Source organism: Scylla paramamosain, chromosome 13 (assembly GCF_035594125.1).
Source record: "Scylla paramamosain isolate STU-SP2022 chromosome 13, ASM3559412v1, whole genome shotgun sequence".
NCBI lineage: Eukaryota > Metazoa > Arthropoda > Malacostraca > Decapoda > Portunidae > Scylla > Scylla paramamosain.
Genome location: NC_087163.1, coordinates 3586218 through 3606632, shown reverse-complemented (window position 1 = coordinate 3606632; position 20415 = coordinate 3586218). Strand labels below are relative to the sequence as shown.

Here is a 20415-nt window from a genome sequence, read left to right as displayed (position 1 = left end):
TTCAGATAGCATCAGAATTTGTTTGTTTGATTGTTATACATAAAAGTCTGATACTGTATCATTAAGTTTTGGTGCAGATTGAGAATCCATTACTCAGAATGCTCAGGACCAGAGGTGCTGGAGATTTAAATTTTTTTCCATTTTTGGGAATAGTAGTAACCTAGTTGTGGGACTTACAAAGACCATAGTTACACCTTTAGGGAAGATAAGGTGTGCGCAGAGATCATCAGTAGCTTTCCACTTTAGAGCATGTACTGATATTCATTATTCCCTGTGTATTACAAAATGTTACTGAAAGGGATGTGATAAGGAGACTAAGGACCTGTTCACCTACAGGTGAATTTTGCCATAAAACATGGCATGATTTCTTGTTTTATTTGTTTCCCTTTAAGTAATATCTCATCCAAGTATATAGCTAGATTTCTGATAACACTTTTTGGTAATATATTACAATATTAGAATTTATCTCATTTCTGTAGTTTTTGTATTGTAGGACTAGTAAAACAACTGTAATAACTTATAATACTGGTACTTAGAATTTCAGATTTTGCAGGTTTTTGGATCTCAGAATTCTGGATAAAGGATTCTTAACCTGTGAAAAAAAAAAAAAACTTGAGATCTACAGTTTTACATGAGTCACCTGAAGCAATATACACACACTGACAATACTGGTATGCATGTAGAAGATACTAGGATTATGTTTATTTATTAACTGTTTGAATCTCAGATTTTGCATGCATATTTAAGGGCACCTCAGACACAAGTGAGGGGCGTTCAGCTCTCTTCTAACCCTGCCATAAATGGGTGGAGCAGAAGCTACCACAAGGGAGGTCATAATGTTACTTGAGATGTCATATGGATTAATATACTTTACTTATCCCTGTTCTGTTTATTCACTGTATAGCACTGAGTCTACAACGAATGAGATGCTAGAGCCATTACGAACCTTCTGGTAAACAGAAATTGCTTATATTCAGAAGTTTTGTGGTTTTGTGACAAAAAATTCATTATGTACAAGGAAGGATCAGACACACTACTTGAATAGGTCTGAGCACTGTTGGGGTGTAGAATTTTTGAAACTGTAACCACAAAGATATAAACCCAAGTTCTGTGCAGCCTCTCTTTCTTCATGTCTACGTTGTCTCCCAATGGCAATACAGCATCGTTCACAACAAGCACAATGAATCCTCTAAGCATAACACTCAAAGGTTCTATCAATAAATGACTATAACCCTGACACCTTTCGCATAACAGCAACATCTATAAAGTCATCTTCTAATTCTTTGCTTTGTACAAGTTCTTGTTCGTGACAAAGTGTGAAAGACTTCCAAAATTATGTGATGATAATTAACAACAAAATCCCTTCAAGAAAATATAGGCATGAGGAAAATGTTTCAAAAGAAAGTTTATGAGAGGGAGGGTCTTGCATTATTTTTTTCCATCAAGAAAAACACCGGTGTTAAATGATCCCCTGAATGATTGCAAGTTCAATGAGCATTTCAGGATTAGTAACCATAAAAATCAAATTATCTACAAAGTGTTATTGTGTGAGGATGAATCTCTCTAAATTGTGCTTTGACTTACTTATAAATCCAAGATGGCTACCCTGAGGCCAATAGAAGCCAATGGGAGCAGTACCAGGGAACACTGCACCATCTGAGCAAGTCCCACTAAACTTATTATTTCTTATACTTTGCCACTTGCTCATAACAATTATACAATACAGCACTTATTCATTATATTCATTCAGAAAACACAACAAAAGTTTAATATATTACTATATTAACATAACCTGAGATCCACTTTACTGCATCAGGCATTGTATAGCCACTCTTATCCTGAGAATGCTTTATACATAATTTTAATATAAAATTATAATTAGTGACTGTTCCAGGGAGATTATGATAAGAAGTGACTGTTTGTAAACCTGTGTTGGAAATTTTAATACTTTTAATGTACACTCTTCATGTCTTCTTCCATTATGGTCTATTTTTTAACCACTTTACCGCTTAGGGTAAATCCAAACCCTCACCTCTATATCAAAGGATTTCCTCTCTTAAACATATGAATACTATATAGAAGGTGAAGTCATGCAAGTATTCACTTACTTAAGCGCTTGGCAGTGCCACTCTGAGACACAGAGTCAATAGCACGAGCATATGGGCCACCACCTGAGTAGGTTGATCCTCCATACTGGTCGCTTTCTTCATCAGAACGAGCAGGATCATCATAAGTTGGAGAAAACGCAGAGTTGTTGCTCATGCGTGAGGTTGTCATGTCTCCAGGAACAGTTGAATAGTAAGTGCTGCTAGGAGGCTGTAGAAAGAGTTTCTGAATCAATCTTACTGGAGATTTGAAAGCTGTTTCTAATTGTAATACACTTACTATACACATATCTAATAGAAAAAAATAAGTTTATGGAGAGAAGCTAAATGGATTACTTAAATTATCATATCATATATTGGAAATAATTAAAGCACTTTCTTATATGATCAGCTTGCTTGTGAACATAAATAGATTGACACAACTCTAGCCATAAATGTGTGCATAATATAACTATGTATTGATGTCTAAAGAAAAGTAATTTCAAAGTCACACACATATGATCCTCATCGATGCTTTGTGATAATTTGCTTCACAAGAAAGCTTTTATCTATGAAAAAAATTATTAATTAATAAATAAGTAAATAAATAAAAAAAATAAATAAAATAAATAGATAAATTCTTACAATACATTTAAATCTTATACAAACATACATAAAAGCAGGTATGTTTGTTTATGATACTTTGGTAGAATGTACAGAAGCTGCAGAGAAATGTAATATTGCAGTGTCCGTTGTGTAACAGTAAAATATCCTGTGTTAGAAGTTAAGCAGATAATGAGTCTTGTGAGGCAAAATAATTTGGAAAATATTGCACTGCAGAGGTACATTAATTCTCAAATCTTATAGAAGGCATTCCTCTTGTACCATCTGCTCCACTTCTGGTTGATAATGATTGTTGTGTTACCACATTAGACAATATGTACAGGGGGTTGAAGTGAAAACTATTTTTAGCTTTCCACAACATGTATTAGGTTTAACATGTTGCACTTTACCACACTGCTGTTCCATCTCAAAAATATTTGCAGGTCTGAGTGCAGGAAGGCAGTTATTGCAAAGGTAAAATTTGTAGAAATAAGTGTATCAGTAAAAGAAGGATAATATTCCTTAATGTGGCAGGAAAAGTCTATGAGAGGGTCTTGACTATGAGACTGATGGAAATAACTGAGGTGAAAGTCAGTGAGAAACAGGGAAGATTCAGGGAAAGAAAAGGTTGTATGGATCAAATTCTTTACAATCAAAATGATACTAGAGGAGTACTTAAGAGAGGAAGAAAAGTTGTATGCAAGATTGATGGACCTGGAGAAAGGATATGATAGGGTGGATAAATAAACTTTTTGGGATGTTCTTAAGATTAATGGTGTAGGAGGGCAGCTACTGGAAGGAATTAAGGATGCCAGTGTATGTGTGAGGAGAGAAGGAAAGCTTGGAGAGAGTCTTGTTGTGGGATGCCTGCATAGTTGTTAAATATTTTTTTATGGATGGCTGCATGAGAGATGAAAGCCAAAGTACAAAATGTTGGTGCAAGACTGAAATGCAATGGGGTGGGGATATGGGCTCCATTCGTAATAGCATGTTTGTTTGCAGATGACATTGTTTTTACTGAGACTGGAAGGGAACTTCAGAGGGTGGTGGATTGATTTTACAGTGTGTGTGTGTGCATGTGTGTGTGTGTGTGTGTGTGTGTGTGTGTGTGTGTGAGTGAAAGTGAATGTTGGGGAAAGTAGCATGATTACAGCAAAGCAAATTTATGTTCAGGTAGGAGAATCTTAAATTTGAAAGGTCTGGCCAAGCTCCACAATTATGATATTCACAAATTCATATTTCTGAAACTATGTGGCTGACTGCAAGAAGACTCCCACCATATGACAGCATAACTCTCTTAGTTTTACATTATATAGTTTTAATGAGTTCCAAGAGTGGAATTAATGAGTAACTTGCAAAAGTGGATGCTTCAAATTCTCAGTAACTACTTTGCCAATTCTGTTGAAACTTGTGATGTGTCTTGTACATTTATAAACTGATCAAGCTCAAATTTGATGTATAACAAACCAACAATGCATACATAAATAAACATGCAAAAATTTATATTACTCTTGCACATGTGGAAATCACAAAATAAAGCTTAAAAAGGATATGAAGTCAGTTTTCTGCAATTTTAATTCCACACACTTTTGCCTCAGTAAGAGTAGTTAATTTTCTTGCCATTTAATTTTGAGTTTATTGTTTTCTTAAACATAGCATGTCAAAATACAATTCTCAAACTTGAAAATGAGATTACATTTAGCTTCCTATGATCTAATGTATGTGGTCATTATTCAGCACTTTACACCTACAGTAAGTGCTACTTGGTGTGATTGCAATGAGTTGCATGTTGCCAACCTGCAAGCCTATTATTTTGCCACTGTATCCACCATGAAAAAACTGAATGGAAAAAAATTGTTACTATATGGCAACAGTAGAGTTCTTGTTTGATATTTTGAATGACAAAAAGTGGTGAGTTTTAATTACATTTCCCTATAGAAACATATGTTTTTTTATGAAGTGCCTCTGCCCTTACCACCTCCAGAGCTATCTGGCTCACACATATTTCCACGTACAAATTTCACACACACACACACAAACACACACACATGTGAATACATTTATGGTAAGTACTCATGGTAAGTATTCTGCAGTTTGTGTGTAATGATGTCACCTATTGAAGAATTTTACTTGGAGGTGTGTGAAATGTAAGGTGAGCATGCCAGTTATACGAAGGTGTGAGAGTGTTATGGAAGGAGAAAGAACAGAGGAAATGAGTGAGTTTAAGTATTTGGAAGCAATGCTAGGTAAATATGGCGAGATGGATGAAGTGATAAATGAGTGGACTGTGAAACAGATGTGTCACAGGATAACCTGCAACAGTCATGAAAAGGATAAATATGTCTACGGATGTAGAGAGGTTTATGAAATAGTATGCTCCTATTAACATTGACACATGGATCAGAGACCTAGATGTGGACTGCTTCCACAAGGGGTATGGATAGATAGTCTGTCTGTTCATAACTGTTTCATTTGTGATGCTCATTTCATTGCAACACATGATGCCTAACTGCCCATTTCAGTCATATCTAAGAAAAGAAAAATCATGCAAAACTTGAAACTGTCCATGGTTTACTGTGATATTTCTATAATGTGCAAAAAATGCAAGTGATACTTACACCACCTGAGCCATATTCTCCAGCCACACAGGAATAATAGTTGCCAGAACCATGACGAGGCTGTAAGCAAATGAGAAGGAATTAGGAAAAGTATGAATGAAATTTGACTCATAATTACAAGAGGATTCCTGAAATTTCCCAACACGATGAAAAGAGGCAGCTTCAGTGTGGGACAAATCCCAGTGTTCATTGGGAGTTAAGAAACTAATGAGGTGCAAAAAAAGCTTAGTCAAAGTGTCAGTGAGTTACATCATTGGACAAACAAGGAAAGTATCCAATGATCAAAAAAAGATTCAATAAAGTATAACTAAAGTAAGTAACTTACAAATATTGAAAAGAAAATATTTCAAAATGCATGTTGTTTGGGAAATCTAATTTTCACTGTCACTGTATTTATACTACCTGGATAAACTGGCTTTAACATAAATCAGACCTTACATAAGGAACACACACACACACACACACACACACACACACACACACACACACACACACACACACACACATACTATGATGCAATAATATTTTACATAAGATGTTTAGAGGTTCAGTTTTGTATAAATAATATTGCTCTTAGTCTGCATCCAGCCATCTTTTTAGTTTAGGTTTGGTATGTTATGTGAAAGATTTAGATAACTTGACATTCACTCATAACACTCATGGCATTCACAACACTGCCAACAAAGCCTATGTTACACTGAGGTGCTCATCTTTTATGTAAACCAAGTGCTTTCTGTTCTTGTTACTTACTCGCATTTATCTTTTTTTCCTACAAATAGGCCTTTCCCACTCATGCAAGAAAGCATTCATATAAAAGGAAAACAAACAGATACAGAAATCAAAGAACAAAGTTTCTTCACACACACACAGATACACACACACACACACACACACACACACACACACACACACACACACACACACACACACACACACACACCAAAAATATTTAGCTCCCATTCCTATATGGGAGAGAGAGAGAGAAAAAAAAAAAAAAAAAAAAAATCATTTAATGTGCATTAGGTAGGTAGAGTATCTAGCACATTATGTAAACATCAAGCTCATTTTACATTTGCTTGAATGTGTAGAATTGTGAGCAGATATAATGACTAATATGTATTCATAAAATAAGAAGACACTAATGGAATAATTGCCAGATTTCATTCTACCTACAAAACTACACTTCGGTCATTCCAGAAAGATTGCCAGAGCAAGAGCTGTAGCTACAGCAAAATATGAAGATGAGAAAATATCAGAAGCAACAGAGCAGTTGTTCTCATCCTCCATGCTTCCTGTCATGAAATCCTTTTTTGGTTTGCTTCCATTTTGGATACAACGTCACATATGCAGGAAAGGGGCAGAAAAAAGGCTGGTCAGTTTCCACAACATGATTCAATGTAGTATATCTTATTAATTAAATTCTTTGCCTTATGTTTTGCCCATACAGAAGTCATTGAAGTCTGGCAAGAGGTGACAGTGAATTGGACATTCCAATGAAAGTCAATTAAGTGCCTAAAAAAAAAAAAAAAAAAAAAAAAAAAAAAAAAAAAAAAAAAAAAAAACCAACACAAAAGTGCTCCAAACCATAGACAGAAGGCTTCATTATTATATAATTGTAGCAAAACTGGAAAGAAAGTTACTGAAAAGGCAGCAATACATATTAATTAAAAGAATTATGTTTAGTATCCAGAAGCTGCTAAGTAATCTACGAATGCAAAAGAAAGAAAGAAAAAAAATGCAAAAGAAAGAAAAAAGCAGAAAGCATAGACATGTTACATCAACTCTGTGGTAGGCTGAGGTAGCCTGCACTCCTGTTGATTGAGAGCACAAGCCTGTAACACAGAAGGCTAGGAACTTATACAAAGAATATAACCCTGTGCCCTTGCCATGAACTGATTAAAAGAACAATCCAGGCTGCAGGCTGTGGGTGAAAATATTGTCATTATATAAATATATTACAAAAAAGGTAGTGCGACACATTTGGCGAGTGACTGATTTTGCCGCCACCAAGTCGCATAAACCAACCTGGTGGCCTTCGTTCGGGGCATGGCCACAGTTATAGTCGCCAGAAACGCAGCTGTAGTAGTTGCCAGACCCATGACGTGGCTGCCGGAGCGAACGGTCTGGAGGTTAATACACCAAGCAGGACACAAGCAAGCACTAATGATGGCAGTGTGCTGACTGGCCAATACAAACATGCACCTTATACTAACATGAAGCTGAAACAGTGGGGTCAAAGCTCCTTCAGATTTTTTTTATGTATCTATTGTTATTCTCATGCATAAAGTTTTTCCCATTCTGAAGTTATGAGTGTTAATAAAAAAAAAAAAAAAGAAAGAAAAAAAAAAAAAAAAAAGGAGCTTTGTACTGTATAAGGATTATTTGAAGAGGCACTGCTAAAGGGAGTCTTAAATCTAGAGCTATGGGAGGGGATTATGTGTTGATATACAGAATAGTTGGGAAAGAAAATCTGTTATTCAATATATATATATATATATATATATATATATATATATATATATATATATATATATATATATATATATATATATATATATATATATTACACTGATGTAACTTTTTGAAAAGTATGAAAGGGTTTGATCTCAATTCAACTAAGTACCATCATTATGGGATATCCCCACAGGGTGGATAAAATTTAATACTAATAAAACAGTAAAATTTTTACTTTATCTGTAAATGAGAGAAAAAAATAGAGAATAATAATTACTTGTAAGTTATTTTACCAAATGTAACCACACAAAAATTTTGAACTATCAAGTGGAAGGGTAATTCATGCAACTCATGGACATAATGGGACACTTTTATGTTAATTATGAATTGTGTAGTGTCTCCAACTATATAAAACAAACTGAGAAGGGATATATCTGTCAGTCCACCACGAGTTTTCAAGCTAAAATACTCACAGGATTCAGAGTGAGGAGATAACATACTCCCCAGGTGCAACCTTAAATTCCTATTACTTACACTATCCAACAAACAGAGCCTGCCTATTAATCTATATACAGTATATTACAACATAGCCCAATTTTTTTTACTTCAAAGCTCATTAAATGAAAATTAATCATGATAACCTGTGATTGAAACAGGTTGAAGATTAACAGAAATACACATTCACAGGATTCCTTGGAGAGAATGGCAACACTTCCCCAAACAAAACTTAAATTTATGTCACCTCCATTTCTATAGATTAATACTCATAGAAAAGGCTAATCCTTTTAATATTGCAATAAAATTATGACTTCCATTTTTTCGTCTTTGGTCTATTCAAACCAGGAACTATAGTATGGGAGACTGTTATCAGTAATACACATCCTATACTTTTTACTAAATGGGATTTATGTTGCTCCTTTCACTGTTATATAGATAAAATCTAAATAAGAGGTGTAATGAGATATGGTTTTTAAATACCACTGCATCCATCAATATGCTCATGTCTTTTACAGTTCCCATTGTCATTTTATTGTGCACATTACTCTTATGGTACATGCATCAGTTTTGTCTTGTCTATGAAATATTTCAATATATAATGATAATGGAATGTATTAAACAAATAAACAATTCATATAAATCATATTCATAAAATTGCAAAACAAGAATTCATTCCCAAATTAGCCTGCACATCTGCAATGCCTGATCTGTTAATTGTTATTTGTAAAATTCTGCTAAGCTTGCAGTAAGTCCAAACCACACCATGAAAATACAGGCATGCAAGTTATTAAATATGTGCAATGTAGACAAGAAAAGTGGAAATGTTAGCCTCTCTTGTTAAGCCATACTGACAACAAATAACTTTTATTAGTGAACTGTCAGAAGACAGCAAAACACATTTTCCTATTAGTTTACTAAACCTACACAAAAGAGGCTAAAATAAGCTAATCTCACTGAACTTCTTATGATTAGACTGCACAACCAGGATCCAAGCACAATCTGCATATCTAGCAGGACTGAGCTCACTCACCATGCTTCGGGAAGCAGGGGAATTCACAAAGTTCTGTTGAGAGCCATGGCCATTCTGGTAGGGGAATGTCTGGAAGTTGTTACCAGCCTGTTGTGGATCCATTTCCTCACGGAAACCCAAAAGATGGAAGGTTGCATAGGGACAGATCTCATCATCACCACCTGAGTGTGTAAACATCAAGTAATCAATATAGATTGAAAATTATTCAAAGGACAATAAAGTTTATTTACTATCTTCTTTCTTAGCGAGAGAGAGAAAAAAAATAAAAAAAATAAAATAAATAAATAAAATAAATAAATAGATAAATAAATAAATAAATAAATAAATAAATAAATAAATAAAATAAAATAAAATAAAACAAAACAAATAAGTGAAAACAATTAAAACAAAGACTGCTGCCAATTCAAAGACAAGGTTATTATATATATATATATATATATATATATATATATATATATATATATATATATATATATATATATATATATATATATATATATATATATATATATATATATATATATATATATATATATATATATATATATATATATATATAAAGTTATACAGAGGTCTGTGAATCATGAATATATATTACTAAAGAAATCAACTATGTGAAATAAAATACTCATGCTACAAAAAGGAAAATTAGGAATGTTGTGAATCTCTTCCCTCTGATATTCTCCTTTCCACAATCTTGGTTGTTCATCAATTTACAATGTGCTTGATGACTTGTTCATTTCAGGAGACTAGGACTGAGGTTCTTGCCTAAAGTTTGTACAGTATTTTTTATACACAAAAGGCCAAATGGAGTGCGAGGATAAAGAGCAGAATGAGTTTGTTTGACCTGTAAATACATTTCACAGGAACATCTATATTGGTAGAATTCCTTTTCTTGTGCTTGGTTTTGCACCTCTGTATACATCTATCATCAAAACCAGTAAAATAATTTTTGCACAGTTTTCCAAAAGAGATATGAACAACTTCCTATACTGAAGCATTGTGAATAACAAATACATTTTTTATGAATTATCACAAACAGTATACTCAACAACGCTTTTCTTGTTTTTTGCTGGATAATTATAAGTTAGCAGAAGAAGGCTATATATCAAGTAATTCACAGAAGCAATACATAACATTAACACCAGCAGAACAGTACAAAGAATTGATATCAGAATTCTAAGGGGCTTTGAGGTGCCTGAGGATATGAGACAATATACTGATTAGTGAATAATTCTGACAAACTTTTACAAAACATCAGATGTAAAATGTAGAAATAACGAAGTAATATATGCAATTATCTTAATCTATGAATTATGATTTCAAGCCATTATCATATTTAAAGGATTATGTGTTACAATCACATTACATATTTGAATAACTGTTACCTAATTATATCATCCACTGAATGTATGTGCATGTCCATAGTTTTAGAACACTTCTAAAGAATTATGGTATCATACTCTCATACAGTTCAACCAATTGGGGCGTTTGCAATGAGCCGAGTTGCTGGTGGTCACTGGTTGTTTTAATAGGCTCTTACAGTTCTTTGGATATGCACATTCTGAGGTCCATGATACATCTTGAGATACTGTACCTATATGCTAACAGTACCCATGTGATTCAGTGATGTACACTCTACAGAATAATTATTATAAGCTAAATACTCAAAACTAAGCTCTCAGTGTTTTCACATATTGCTACATATTTAGCGTGAAACATTTTTTTGCTAATTTCTACAGAGAGTAATGTTTTATTTTGCAAATTCTAAAAAAAATTCATCAAGTATTACTTGTCCTGCAGGGATATTTTGATGGCTAAAACAATGCCAAGATGAAGGAACTGGCTGAAATTAAACACACTAGCTTCTCCAAACCACAAGAAAAAACCACCCCTGGTTGATTTGAGTGCTGTGGTAAAACCCTGGTCTATGCATATGCTGTGGCTGATTGCACAAACATATTAAGAAAGAAGAACCAAAGTGTGAAAGGATGGACTGTATTTCCAAAGAAGAAAACAGCAACTAAGAGATATTGGGAGATATGATATAAATAGACAAGTGGCAACTTAGAGAACATGTTGGGAATCTGGGAGACATGTCAACATACAATCTTCACCAGTGTCCTGCTAAGATTCTACAGCAAGACATGGTTGTTTCTTTCATATGTGTCAGGATTTAAGAAGTTGCATTTTAAATGCACAACTTAAATTAATAAACTAAACTTACATAGAAAGGAAAAATAGCATTCATCCCAAGGTGATGATACATCCCAAATCTGAGATAATGTGCATATTACTGAGCTATACATATATATATATATATATATATATATATATATATATATATATATATATATATATATATATATATATATATATATATATATATATATATATATATATATATATATATTATATATTTTTCTTTGATCTCTCCTTGCTGACAGTGGCTAAAAAAGGTTCCTAATGTCCTATTAGTTGGTCTGATAACACACACACGAGGTAATTTTTAAAATTTTTACAGCATACCAAGTTTTTGTGTAAAATGAAGTCAGCTGGAGAATGTCATTTTTTTTTCAGCAATTCCAAATGCCCCAATTATTTTGTTATAGAGACATGCAAAAAATTTACTATCTCCTTTCAGTATAATTCATCACAAAACATGAACATGCCAAAAAATCACTTTGTATTATAAAACAGATTAAATAATTTAATAATTCATTTTGTGGCTCCATCTATATTACTGGACAAAGTTGTTCACATTCTTTTGGAACACCATGACCAAGCATATTCTTGATATACAGTACCATTCTTACTGTCACTGAATAACTAAATGTCATTTTCAGCACTAGTCATTCATTAATAATGATCAAAAGTTAGGAATACTCTAAGATGCATAAGGAGGAGACAACATAAGCAATTCCCTTGATCATGACTAAAAAAGTGCTGACAACTGTACTCTTCAGTATGCCAAAACTTTCTTCAGCCTTCTTATTATTACTTAATAAAGGATAACTATGCCATACACATAACTCCAAGGAAGAGCATGTTACCAAAATCAAACATTAAAAATAAAAATCAATGTGTCTTGGAAGTGAGGTATATAATAACAATCTTTACTGAATGTTTTCCAATTAATCGATCTATAACAAAAAAAGTAGCAACCCTCAGGATATACCTAAAGCTTAAACATTTCCTAGAAATTAATGACAACTATAACCAACAAATATATAGCCAAAAGGAAATATATATATATATATATATATATATATATATATATATATATATATATATATATATATATATATATATATATATATATATATATATATATACATATATATATATGAGAGAAAGTGAGAGAAAGCAAAGGGTGTGCATTATGAAATGGTTGAATCCTACTGTATAAAGAAAGATGAGATTATATGATTTCCTCAAAAAACATATGAGTCACTCTAATGATGTATTGAGAAGAAATGAACTTCTTTAAACTTAAGAGATATGTAAACAATTACAAGAAGGAGATATAATTAAGAAGGATGAGAGAAATTAATTAAAAAAGAAACATGTTTGGATGGAATCATATGTATGGGATCATTCCTGTCACCCAATCATTTGCTGAAGCAGTGTGAGATGTGTGGATGGACAGGAATGGAAGTTCCCAAAGATGTCAAGACTGAATAGTTTACAGTCAATAAAATGTAGCACCTGATTGTAAAAAAAACTGTTCATGATTGGGCCAAGGATTTAAATATTTTGATTAAATAAATTTACCAAAAGTTAGTAAAGGGATAATATAAATAACAGCAATACAAGGGTACTAAAACCATCTCATTTGATTAAATTATCCAACAGATAGTTCTTTAAACTTTTGTGGTTATACAATAACGTCTAAAGTTAATAAATTGAGTTAACACAAATAAAATAGCCTAGCTATAATTTTATATATTTTTCAACCATAAAGCCACATTCAATGCAAGACTGAGGAAGCTAGCACAGCTGAAGGACTGAAAGGCATTAGTATGCACACACTTTAAAATACAAAATATATTTACAGTTAATACCATTAATATACAGCAAGGCTGGCAGCACTTTACAAATTACTCTATTAAACTACCATATATAATGTAGTTAACATATAATATATACATAGTCATTTATATGACATTTAATGTATTCTAAATAACAATTTATGTTCCATTTCTAACATTACATCTCTATGGGTAGCTTTACATCTGATATGACACTGTAAGTGTACTTACACAGCCAACATTTACTTACCTTTATGTTAGGATGAGCAGAGTCATACTGATCATGCCAAGCAGAACACACCATATAGCAACATGCATGGGTGCACCACAGTCTACCATACTAAGTGTGTGTGTGTGGGCAGGTCATGGATGGAGAACGGAAGATGTTCTGGTCTCCAGGAGGTTCTTATAACTACATTTTACATAGCTGCATAGTCACTTTTCTATGCTATGCTCCAGATAATTCATGTAATAATAATAATAATAATAATAATAATAATAATAATAATAATAAAACGGTTTATTATTAAGGCAGTTTTATGTGTTTTTGTCTGATGCTGGGAGAGATTAATTCAAGTGCAGATACCTTAAAAATCATAAAATGGAGAGGACAAAATTTTTCCATAAGGATTACACTTTGTAAACATAACTAATGAAAAATATATATAGTATTTTCAAATTATACTATTTAAAAAATTGTGCCTGATGAGAAGGGTTTTAGGATACATGTTATAATATTTCCTGTCTGTTGTAAGAAAGTAACATGGAATTGTCATCAGTAAGCAAGTGCATAATATGTGTATAACCACTAGTAGATTCAACATAACTGTAGTGGTTGCTAACAAATTCAAGTGATAAAATAAAAAAATGCATCATTAGCTTTGATTCCACATTACTGGTTTCTAGCATAAAAATTTCTCTCTTCCATGCTTCTCAGGGTTGTATGAATGATTGTCTACTACTTAATTTACTTTTACTAGTCAAGAGGATTGCAAAATTTTCCAGGGAAATTACTGAAATATAGTACCTATAACATAGTTCAATTACAAATATTGAGGTCACAAGTAAAGGCCACCTATGCATTTGTTACCTTTCGTTAATGCTCAAGATTTCTTTGACATATGTTGCTTTTATCTTATGCTTGATTACTAAAGAGCATTAGTATCATCTGCACTGCGCATGCTGGTGACTCTTTTACAAGTAATATTGGCTACAAATCTGAACAGAAAAACCAGTAATGTGATAACTCAGTTCATTTAATTTCATATATCTCTGTCTGATGACTATATTAACTAAATTCAACTATTTGTATTATAAGGGTTACATCCAGCTTTGGTGCATGTGAATATAGTTTCTTTTCAAGAATAGTCATAATTAATTAAAAATGATAAGGGAATATGTTTATTGTATGTAGTTATCTGGATTGACTACTTACTGCAATTCTGAGACAACAGCAGAGCCAATGCACAAAATATCTTAGTTGTTTCTCCTCCGTTCTCGATTCCATGTGATATTCATCAACCTCACCTGATCTTAAGGTGTCCTGAGAGCTATGTGGTGGTAGAGGTCCTCCAGGAGGAATACGCCGCCCAGGGGGAGGATGGAGGGAGAGTTCCTCGTACATAGGTCGTCTTGGGTCCCAGGTGGCATGTTCCCTGCGACCCGACCCCCCACCTAGAGAGACAACCAACAGCCGCCCACTCAACACACAAGAAGCGCAACACAGACTACATCAAGCGGTCTCTGAGACTGTTCCAGCTAAACACTACCTTAAGCTCTTGTGAAAAATATTTTTTTAAATTCAAGCAATAATCCAAGTAATATTAAATGATTACATCATATCAATGAAATTTTCACAAAAGCTTATTTTGTAGTTAAAGCTGTAATAAAGCATGTGAAAAAAAAATGAGCTGGTCCCAGCTCAAAAAGTAAGATATTACCACAGAAGCAGGGGAAAGCAAAAGAAAGAAAAATGAATGAAAGATACATGAAAGCATGAGAGTGCACCGCAGAAAAGAAAAGATATAATGAATGATAAGTGATGTGAAAAATTCATGATTTAAAGCTGCATACATGCATGTATTTCCTCAAAGATGCGATAACTTAAAAAATTCTGTACCTGATATTTCTTATTTATTAACTATTACTGAAAAATTAATTTAAGTATTCCTTTACTATTATGAACAATTATTACGAATTAGTTGAGGAATAAATAAATCTATAAAATTTTGTGAAAACTAACATAGAAAACACATAATATATAGCCTGAATGGCTGAAGATAGCATGATGGCAACAAATCATCAGTATGAAAAAAAAAAAAAAAAAAAAAAAGTCCCAATAAACAAGCATTCCTTACATGAGAAATCAGTGATACAAGTTCAGTAAACTATGAAGAAAAAAAGCTTATACAACTAAACAAAATCTGGTGATACAAGGGCACGAGAGAGTATAATGGGCAGAGCAAGTTTAAAATCCACATCTTGCTGCACCACTCCACTGCATTGGGGCTGCATGGCAGTGTGCAGTGATTCAAACACGTAGAGATGAGTTTAAGAGCACTTGAGAGAAACTAAGCTCTCCTTCCTCCTGAAGTAAATGTCTGCTCACATTGGGAATTTGTTTGAAAATATATGCAAATACATGCTCACTGTATTTAAAATCCAGGGATACAGTACTGTGTTTTATGCAACTGGTTGGTTACAGCATGTATATTCATGTTAATGCTAGACTACAGAAACATATTCTGTAATACTGATACCTTGGTTACACTTGTTATTGTATAGTTTTGCTTGAAAAAACTACCTTTGAGATCATCAAACATAACCCTTTTTTCTCATTATCTATTTTTTGTTATATAACAATTCACTGCAACTGAATGTCAAGGAATGAATTAACTTGTATTATAGGGATCAGCCTGAAAAAAAAAAAAAAAAAAAAAAAAAAAAAAAATATATATATATATATATATATATATATATATATATATATATATATATATATATATATATATATATATATATATATATATATATATATATATATATATATATATATATATATATATATATATATATATATATATATATATATATATATATATATATATATATATATATATATATATATATATATATATATATATATATATATATATATATATATATATATATATATATATATATATATATATATATATATATATATATATATATATATATATATATATATATATATATATATATATATATATATATATATATATATATATATATATATATATATATATATATATATATATATATATATATATATATATATATATATATATATATATATAAGATTAAATAAAGTTAACAGAGGTGCATCATGGAAGTTAATTTTTCAATTTATCCTCTTGAAACTTTTCATGATGTTTGGGAATAAATGAATACCTTGATAACTATTAAGGACACTGGAAATCAGTCCTCTCTTTTGCTGAAGCGAAATGCATGATATGTATGTTATGCATGTATGCATGTTATGTTATTAATATAATCCAATTACAGGATTGGGATTTGATCCTGGAACCTCTCAGTTATGAGCTGTGAGCTAAGAGTTAGTCACAGCATCACCATACATAATGCAACAGTAAACAAAATGTCACAACAGGGCAGTGTAATGATAATGAGAGATGTATCCTCACAAGTTATAAATGACAAGCTGCTCTGTGTGTGGCCAGAAAAATGGCTAGTAGCAGTTACTAATTGCTTGAGCATACTCCTCTTTCAATTTATGACTTAAAATTTTTTATATTGCCTATAACCCAATAAGGAATAAATTCAAATTGTACATGAATATAGTATTCATACTAATACACAGCTTTAGTAAGAATACAGTACTGCATCACAAAACATATTTCTAAATGCTTTATATGGAATTAATCTATCAGAAGAGGATTTCTAAATATAGATCACCAAAAAAACATTTCACCTGGTCATTTTTTCATACCGATAAAAGATGAATAAACTGAAAAAAAAAAAAAAAAAAAAAAAAGTTATAGTAATCAAGGATGGCAATGATCTATGTGGACTGATAATGAAAGAGCAATTTCAGCTTTCATGCCAGATGATACCAGTAGTACTCTAGATATGAGAGATCACTATACATTTACACTGTTTTGAATAACTGAAAGCAAAACATGAAATACACATATATGCAGAGTTATCTTACTTGTATTATGTATACAAATGTAGCAACCAACCAACTGCAACCTACTAAGAAATGACAAAAGCAAAACTATATGGGATGGATGTTGTTCAGAAGGCAGTCAATTGGCTACTAAAAGTACAGCACCCTGAATCCAAGCAGTTGATTGTGGAGACTTGATAATAAATTGCCTTTGATAATCCTCAAGAAGACTTAGGAACTGCTGAGTTAAATCGTAACTTACTGTACTGTTCAAGATACTTTGTCCTCTGAAGTTCTGCTTCAGTGAAAAGCAGTGAAAAAAATTCATTATAATTGTTAAAAGGAAATCATCAGCATTGTTCCTCATATAGTATGGCATACATGTTTCACTGACACCATTAATGGATTTCATGTTTAAGACTTGTTCTAATCAGTTTAATATAGTGAAATTTTATTACTTTGGAATTTTTAAGAGAAACTGTTTTGGATTGTATGCAAATTTACATAATCAAAGCATGGTTCACACAACATGCACTGTAAAACAGTAAATATTATGCAACATTCATAAAAAGTATATTAAGTACCATTATTGGCTTAAAGCATGATAATGAAAAGAAGCAGTATAGGGAAAGCAAAGATAATGAGGTTACAGTATATGCAAAATATGGCTGGGCTTAGCTAGGACCAGAACTCAAATAATACTGTAAAATATACATAGGAAAAGATGGCCTCAACAAAATCATACCTCAGTGGCAAAAATTAATACTGTAATTTATCTAATACAAGCAATGAACATATACTGGCATAATACCATATTGGCAGCAAATATGGTCAAGAAAAGTAATGGAGGAAATAAGTATGTCTAAAAGTACAGTACAAGGAGTATGTGACGTATTCTCCCGACAGAAAGGATTCCTCTTAACATTCAAACATAGCTTCACACTTCACAGCATACCCAGTGTTCCTCTTAACAAACCTCAACATGAAATTACTTTGGCCTGATTCATGGTACACCAAAGTATTTTCATAAATGTTTAATTGAGGATAATGTAAGATAGAGAAGTATAATTATGTCATCATGCACTCTCAAAAGGTTCACAGTGACATTACGAGTGGTTTGTACTGTGACTACTTGCCTTATAAAAACTTGAACTTACACTTCACCTACTGGAGTTTCATCATATCCTGTTATGTGGCTAATCATCTACAAGTAATATGTCTTAAGGGAGAATTAGAACATATATAATGAGTGACACTAATAGAATTTGTGTAAAAAAAATTCTCATCTACTGTAAAAATATTAAAGTATTTACCATACATGATATGAGAAAAGAAAAAAAAATATCAGTGAGCTGAGAGAGAGAGAGAGAGAGAGAGAGAGAGAGAGAGAGAGAGAGAGAGAGAGAGAGAGAGAGAGAGAGAGAGAGAGAGAGAGAGAGAGAGAGAGAGAGAGATTAATTTTCAAATGAAACCAGAACAATTAAAAAGAAAAAGAAAGAAAAATATTTAGATGAATACTACTTACATCATGTCTTCAAAATATGCATTACAAAATGCAAGAACTTGTTGCAGTGTTCTGATAATGAAAATCACACCCAGATGCTTGTACAGCACTTGAGACATCGGGAGCTAGAGTTAGAATACAATAAGATAAAACTATTCATAGAGCAAGAAGTATTCATAATATACTCTTAGCACACTTTTACTGGTTATCAAACTCTCCAGTCCTCTGAAAGAAAAAATCCGAAAAAAATAAAAATAAATAAATAAATGAATAAAAATAAAATAAACAGAAAGTAACTCTGAATGTCCTACCTCGCTTGATGCGGTCACAGGTGTTGTACTGGGAGTTGGGAACAGGAGGCAGCTTGCGGTTGGGTGGGGGGATGTAGCCAAGTTCCTCTCTGAATCCTGGGTGGCGCTTGTCCATGGTAGATGGTGGAGGCATGCTAGCATTGTACTGGTACTGCTGGTACACTTCCTCTGTTAATCAGTAATATCAATTAACATACGGATATAAATTATTTTTATACAGTAGCTAAATTTTTTTCTCACTTGGATAAATTTATAAAAGTACTTCAGTTACACAAATTGTTTATGAATTATTTTCTCAGAAACAAGAATAATAATGCATGTTTAATATTGAATTAAAATAAAGACTATATAAAGAAATATGAAATACTATTCAAAGAAGTATCAACAAAACTTGTGTGTATGTATGTGCATATATATATATATATATATATATATATATATATATATATATATATATATATATATATATATATATATATATATGCACACCTTCGCAGGGGCTTAACCAAGGTCAAATGTCAGGTCTTCACATAGGAATATAAATATAAATGAGGGAATCTCAGTTGTTTTACTCCATTCCTTTTAATCACTGGGAAGGGATAATACAGTAGCAATAAATTTTTAACCCACCTACTGAATGAACAGCCTGGCCATCACCCATGTACATGTGTACATAAAGTACATACAGTGGAACCTCAGTTACCAAATGCCTCCCTTTTCAAACAATTCGGTTTTGAAACAAAATTTTGAACTCATTATTGCTTTGGTTGTGATACCATAATTCAGTTCTAGAACAAAGTTACTTGATTTCAAATACTTGAAGATATAGCAAAAGCTGCTGTTTATTACTAATTTATAGTTTCTATAAACATCTACTTCGTTTTTATATATTTGGTGGAGAGACATGTGTAAGACAGTAATTCAATCTTTGAAATATGAAAAATGTGATCCTATTGAAAAACCTTGATGTAAACAAACAGTTTTTTGGCCCTCAGGAGTAATCCTGAGCAGCCTGTGGCTCTCTCGATGACCCCCAGCATCATCATTACTGCACAACTGCATTTTTCCAGTAGCTTTTCCCAGCAGCAAGATGTCTAAGTGTTATGATCACCTT

The 20415-nt window shown here is 32.3% G+C and overlaps 1 protein-coding gene across 1 annotated transcript in view; it reads right to left on the bottom strand.

Annotated features, from left to right (window-relative positions):
* Nucleotides 1-20415, bottom strand: part of LOC135106350 (cell adhesion molecule Dscam1-like) — a 190899-nt gene that overhangs the window by 22021 nt on the left and 148463 nt on the right. Inside the window, exons 31-37 of the mRNA XM_064015271.1 lie at nucleotides 19302-19469; nucleotides 14846-14992; nucleotides 9288-9448; nucleotides 7331-7411; nucleotides 5306-5365; nucleotides 2109-2316; nucleotides 1585-1656 (exon numbers count right to left, since the gene is read on the bottom strand). Of these exons, the coding sequence (XP_063871341.1) occupies nucleotides 1585-1656; nucleotides 2109-2316; nucleotides 5306-5365; nucleotides 7331-7411; nucleotides 9288-9448; nucleotides 14846-14992; nucleotides 19302-19469 (897 nt within the window). The remainder of the gene's footprint in view (nucleotides 1-1584; nucleotides 1657-2108; nucleotides 2317-5305; nucleotides 5366-7330; nucleotides 7412-9287; nucleotides 9449-14845; nucleotides 14993-19301; nucleotides 19470-20415) is intronic.